Raw genomic sequence first — 6,907 nt, 5'->3', positions numbered from 1 at the left:
AACATGATGATGATGACGGTCTCACGAATCAGTTGTATTGTATACTCAAATACCATTTGAAAGACAGAGATATAAGTCCTATAAGCACAGTCTCTCTAGATTCAAGAACAACACAAAGCACCATGACAAGACATAAAAACAGCTTAAAGAACACCAACAATAACAAACAAAAAAGCACACAAACAACCATTCATTGCATCAATGTAAGCTTAGCTTCAAACACAAACCCACGACACAACCCATCACCATAACCAGAAACACCATCAACCCATCTCCACCCATCCCAACAATCCCACATCGCAAGCTTCCCAATCCTCTTAGCAGAGAAGTAAACCCTATCACCACCACCAAACACCTTAAACTTACTCGACTCCTGAAACCCTCTGTACATCTCAAGCGGCATCCTCCCAGCTTCCTCCCACTCCAACCCCTCCAAACAAAGCCTAAGAATCAGAATCGTCGAACACGCCGGGTTCAACGAGAACGTCGACTTCAACCCCCCGATCATCAGCAGCTTATCCTCCCCCTCCCCGCGCACCAAACGCGGTCGTTTTATGATATCGAATATATCTCCCCACTCGTGCCTCTCCAAGCAAGTCCAGTTCGTGTGAGCCGTCACCACCGCGAGGCTCGTGAGCCTACACGAGAAGAGCTTCCACTGGCTTCTCCACGGCGATCCGACGTCGCATAGCGCGAACACGGACGTCGACGTCAGGACAGGGCTTCTCGGTTTCGACGGTAAGTTCGACGAGAACTTGAGCCACCGGTTAGCCACCACGGTCCCTGAGTAATACAGAGCGGCTAGCTCGGTCAAGACCATGACTCTGTTAACCGAGTCGACGAGAACGGTCCCGTGCCGCGACCAAGCCGAGCCGAGCTGAGGCAACACCTTGAACTGACGAGTCAGAGGGTTACATGCCACGAGGGACTTGCACGAGTCGGCCGAGTTAACCGACTCGCACCAGAGGTAGATGAGTCCGCTCGAGGAGGCCACGGGCTGCGGGGAGCGGAAAGGGAGGAAGTCGAGGTTGAATCTGAGCCACCGATTCTCGTCTGGATCGTACACGTTGATGTGGGGGTGGGGGATGGACACGTGGCGGTGTCTGTGATGATGGTGCGGGGGACGGAGAGCGAGGAGGTTGAGAGGAGGACGAGTTGAGATGATCTCTGTGAAGGGCTGTGAGGTTAGGAGGTGGTTGAAGAACTTGCAGACGGATCTGCAGATCATGATTTGACGGAGGGGGAGGGAGGAGAAGATCTGGTGGAGTGAGTCCGGTGGTAGACGGTTGATCGGCGATGACTCCATTGGTGTCTCCGTGGTGGCGGGTGGAATCGTGAGAGGCTTGTAAGGGTGAAATGGTAATTATTGGGGAAGTTGTGTTCTCTGCGTTGTCATTGGTTGGGAGTTTCGGTATTGGAATGGGAGAGGTGAAAGCAAAGAGAATGATCTTTTTTTATAGTTCCGGTTTTGTCCCTGTCCGTAATGGGCTGACTCAGGCTACTTGTCTGGATATCATTGAATAATTTTCATAGACTTAAGAATAATTATCACGAAGACTCAATATAGGAATTTTTGAAAATATTATTGGGATATTGTAATATAGTCTATACGTTCTCAAAATTATTATTTTATTAATCACAGAATAATTCTACCAAATAAAGTATTGAAATTCTGGATTAAAGGTTGCATTATTTTAAGTGTAGGATCAAAACCGTTTGAAAGTAATCAAGTTGATTTTGTCGGCCTTGTTGGTTGATTGGGTCGGTCCGAAACAAATGCCGGCTTCTTTATCACAGATCAGAATATTCTAGGTCGACCATACAATCATTTCCAATTTGGAGTGTTGTATAATCAAAAAAGTCTATCAGGTTCGGATACTCGAAATTTGTCGACATAATTAATTTATTCAAAAATTACCCATGCACGCGTTTTTGGTAGATAAACTAATCTAAGCATTAGTAATCTACGAAAGCGTTTTGTTTTATCGAATAAGATATGAGATTTGGCTTGGGCCATTTTGGTGGTAATCCAAGTAGAGGATATTTGGTGGTAATTTAGGCCTGTTTTGTGGAGCTTGGACCATTCCAAAACACTCGAGTGGTATTATTGCGTCTTAATTAAATAAACATAAGATATAACTGGAACAAAAGAACAGTTTTTTATTCAATCAACTTTTTATTTGCAGAGACGTCCAAAATTTTTAATTTCATATGTATTAATGTGAATCACGTAATGCAGATTTTGTTTTCAATTACATATACAGATTATAATCGCCAAAATCAAACAAAACCGTAGTTCCTTTCGCCATTAAGGTTGAGTTCAATAAGCTGCAGAATAGGAGTACACAGCCCTCAGGTACTTGGAGCAATTCCTAAATCATTGATTGCGCAACGCATTGGTTATTGTTCCACCATGCCACATCATCACCACTACTGCAACAATCATGTATATATGTGTGTGTGTGCTGTATATAGAGAAAGAGAGAGAGAGGTTGAAGAAACGAGATGATGAGGCTCAGCAAGAAACAACCAAGCGGCACAACTCAAAGACATATTCTATTCATCATCACAGGGCTAAAATATATCTCAACCAGATTTGCCATAATGCAAGAGAAACCAAAGAAAAAAAACCAATAAATAAAATCAAAACTAAAATTTTAAATAGTAACATTAAAACCCTCAGAATTTCAGATAAATCTGTCATTAGTGGCGCATCAAAATCCAGTTATCAAAATGTCACATAGCTATCATTGCAGTAAACCAGTAGTAGTAGCAGTAGAAGCAGTAACACAAGCAGACAGCGAAGGAGAGGAAGAAGAAGAAGAAGAAGTTGGAGATGATGATGATGATGATGATAAAGAGTCGCAATGATAACTATGTGATCAAAACATTGAAAAACCAGGGCACCACTCAGAAAGTATCAAGCTTTAACATCAACGGGCTAAACAGACCAATAAAAATCGAAACTTTATAAAATAAATAAAAAAGCCCTCAGATCTCATAGCTATAATCTGATCATTCACGGCTTGCAAATTGCAAGTAAATGGATAAAACTCCAGCAAACCCTAAAAGCCCCTAAACAAAGCTAATTCGCAACCGACGCACGTGTGTGAATGGTAGGTGATAGTGAGATGTGCGCGTGTGAATGCAATCGGGGACGAATGGTAGCTATGCTCAAAGACTTAAAAGGAATAATACACAACAAGCCGGAGCGTTATCCAAATACAACCGCTCTATATAAAAATTTATCCATCATTGGGCATTCAACAGAACAAACAATAGATCAAAAAACGAGTAAAACGAAAAATCCCTAATCGAAGTAAAGAGTGAACTCAGATATGAGTTTACGGCTTGAAGATGGTTTAATAAAGCGATGGAATATTAGGGCTTCAGCATACGGAAATGACAATTATACCCTTACGGTTTGAAGCCTGTGTACTAAGTTCGTGGGTTCTGACAATGGGTATTTTGTTTTGTCTTAAACTTGATAAGCCTTTAAGGCCCCCACCTCACGATATTTTTTAAGAGTAGGTTTATTTGCAATGATAATAATAATCAGATTAGGAAGTAATGAGTTGGGCCTAGGCTCAAGAAGGAAGTAATGAGTTGGGCCTAGGCTCAAGAGTGTATTATAAAGGCTCAGAAGTTAATTTCATTTTGCTTGGCCTTTGTTTAGAGCATCCACATACCACATCAAAATTCTAATTGTAGCTTACGTTTGTTACTGTGGTCAAGCCAAGAAAGGTTACGGAAAAATCAAAATATGTCAATTATTCTCAATTTCTATAGTTGACATTGACAATGACCTCACTGATAACCGATCGACGGTAACGAACTTGGTGGCATGACAAATGTGGTTGACCAAAATATACGAATATTACACATTTTTATTACAAACTTAATAACTTGAATACTCAAAAATTACAATTTGGGTAATGACTGTATGACTCTTTTAGGGTTATACAGTCATTAATATAACATCGGTCTAGCTAAATTGAAATACAACTAAATGGTCCATCCCATCCAATTAAATAAAAAATACAGAAAATTCAACCACAACCTTCTTCTCTCCAAACTCTCCTAATCTCTCTTGGAGGAATTTCATATTCGAGTTAGTACATCTGGAAAGTCTTCAGAACTGTTACCATCTGAAGACTAATTCTCCCATGTCTTTAATCAATCATAAGCTGCTCAAAAAAATGTCGATCAACAAACAAGTTACCATCTGAAGCTAAACTTTTGAGATATTCATTAAAACAAGAATGGTTTATTTTTATTTAAGAACTCGATTGCTACTACAAAGTGTATATTATTGAATATAGGCGACATATATAAATTTCACAACTGCGAAAAACATATAGGTTAGAAATGTTCCGTTGGATTAATTAATTAGAGTCTTCGACAATAGACTTTTGCTCCTCAACACCATGAGAAATCATCTGCCCAAAACTTCTTTATGTCCTCCTCACTAAATGTTGACCTTTTTCGTGTCAAAACAAAAGTAAAAGCTAACTCTGATAGTATGCTACGCACAAGCTCATTTTTTCTCGAAAAAACCATATATAGCAAAAAGAGGAAAATTTTCAATAATGTCATTTATGAAATTGGGTTACAACTTACAAAATAGCTATGTTTTCGGATTCAAGATATTGTGATCAATATATCTACCCAATAATTTCGTTTCTCACAAACGATCGTTAAAGCTTATATAATTTTTTAAAATAAACTTTCATGTTTGAATATACATGTTTGAATATACATATTTAGTGTTGGGTCGTCATCATTGTTAGCCCCTCAAAAAAAAGATTCAAATATAAATTATAAACATTTGTGTAAAAGAAAAAGAAGAAGATTCCGTTTCTAATAATTAGCCACCATTCTTTCTCACATATCATTTTTCCTTTACATGCCACTTCAGATTTTTCAAGTTACATTTTCATTTTTGGTATATAGTTGTTCAGATTTTAATTTTCTGCAACTCTTATATAATTATATATAATTAGACCGTAGGATGCGTCGAACTATATAACTTGATTATATGTTCTACGTATTTTATTGGCTCTCATGCAAAAGCATTTTATTAGCTTTTTTCTTGGGTGTGCAAATCATCTTATTGATTAAACTAATCATAACAACTAAATAACACTTTATGGGATTGGCAAGTAAATAATATGGGGACATGATACATAAATAGGGTGGAAATTAAAAATGACTGGAGAACATTACTTTTGAGATTTTTAGCAAAAAAAGAAACATTACTTTGAGATATAGCGATCAAATGCTGCCCACTTGTTGATTTGTTTTCATGGAGGTATTTTCTTGGTGCCACAAATTATTCGAATCCATTACAGATTTATGGTCTAAATTCTACATATTACAAAATTTCCTGGTATATTCTTACAATAATAATTAATGACTCATCACGGTACAAGTAATCTTAAGATTTGTATATTTAATTATACGGTGGTACGATTGTCTTTACAAAAAAACGTCATATACTAAATTTCCAGAGGAAACGGACCTTCAAGATCACAAGTTTAAGGGTTGATGATTTGAAAGAAATCAGTGTTTTTAAAATCAGAATATAAGCTGAATCGAAAAATATTTGGATCATGGTTCAAGATGGTTCGACTCGATCAAACCTGGTTTAATATATCTTTAGACCATGATCAATGAGATCTTTTAGGGTGAAATTATTAGTGTAATATAAGATACGTCCAGTGTTTTGAAACCCGATCCGGATCCGCGGTTGAACCGGTAAACTCGGTGATCCGAGATAAATCCGGTTCGGGTTTTGTGAAAAATCCAAAATTTAGAAACCCGTAAAAACCCGAAAAAACCCATTAAAATCCGAAACCCGGTACCGGTTGAACCAGTGGTTGAACCAATAGATAATTTTTAAATTTTCTAAATCTTTAATTATATTTTAAATTCTCTTTTATATTCTAAATTTCCAATTAAAAATTAGGTTTCTTTCGGTTTTTTTTTTCCATCGTTCTTTTTTTCTGGTAGTCTCTACTGACTCTGTATCTTTTTTTTCTTCTTCCTTTTTCCTTTTTGATTATTTTGTTTACTATAAATCTGTAGTAAAATTTATTCAAAGTTCTAAGTTTTACAACTCTATTCTTTGCCGATTAATAAATGATTTTTTTTTGTTTTACATGTTTCTATTTTAAATAATCTAAGCTATTTTTTGATAGTTTGTATATCAAATGAAAATGAAAATATAAAAAAGTAAAGTTAAGTATTTTCTAAATATTTTTTAAACATAAAATATATACATATCCAAACTACTATTTTATGTTTTAAAAAACATATAGAAAATATTAACTTTGGTTTCTATATTTTTATTTTCGTAACTAATATATTATTATATAATAAAATTAACGTAACTAATATATTATTATATAATAAAATTAATTTATTTTTTAATATGTGGTTCACCCGCGGTTCACCCGCGGTCGACCCAATGATCCAGTGATCCGGTAGTTAGTCCGGTTCAGTCTCCGGGTCGGTTTTCAAAACATTGGATACGTCTCTTAGTTTTTAATTAAAAAACTAAAAAAACATTTTTAAATAAGAAATATAAGAGACAATCAAATCATGCCATAAAAACTTCAACTTCAAATGGGTCTTCCCCTTAGTCATACTCTTAGTATATAAATTAAAAATAATGTTAATTATGAATAAATTTTAAACATAAAATATTATATATATATATATATATATATATATATATATATATATATATACTAGTTTTTGTTTGTCATGAACTGCAAATTAAATCTGAATTAATCAAATTAATCCAACGACTGTACCCGGTCAAATTTCAAACTGAATCGGGCTTAAGTCATAGTAAAAGCAAACCCTCATTACACCTCTATGTGAGTTCGTATGAAATTGATAG

At 36.0% G+C, this 6,907-nt stretch overlaps 1 protein-coding gene across 1 annotated transcript; it reads right to left on the bottom strand.

Annotated features, from left to right (window-relative positions):
- Positions 1–13: 13 nt before the first annotated feature.
- LOC108814384 (SKP1-interacting partner 15-like) lies at positions 14–1,488 on the bottom strand. The gene has a single exon (XM_056991296.1). It carries the CDS (start codon positions 1,304–1,306, stop codon positions 191–193), a length of 1,116 nt encoding a protein of 371 aa, XP_056847276.1. The 5' UTR covers positions 1,307–1,488; the 3' UTR covers positions 14–190.
- Positions 1,489–6,907: the final 5,419 nt, after the last annotated feature.

Source organism: Raphanus sativus, chromosome 7 (assembly GCF_000801105.2).
Source record: "Raphanus sativus cultivar WK10039 chromosome 7, ASM80110v3, whole genome shotgun sequence".
Lineage (NCBI taxonomy): Eukaryota > Viridiplantae > Streptophyta > Magnoliopsida > Brassicales > Brassicaceae > Raphanus > Raphanus sativus.
This window is presented reverse-complemented; position numbering and strand designations above follow the sequence as displayed.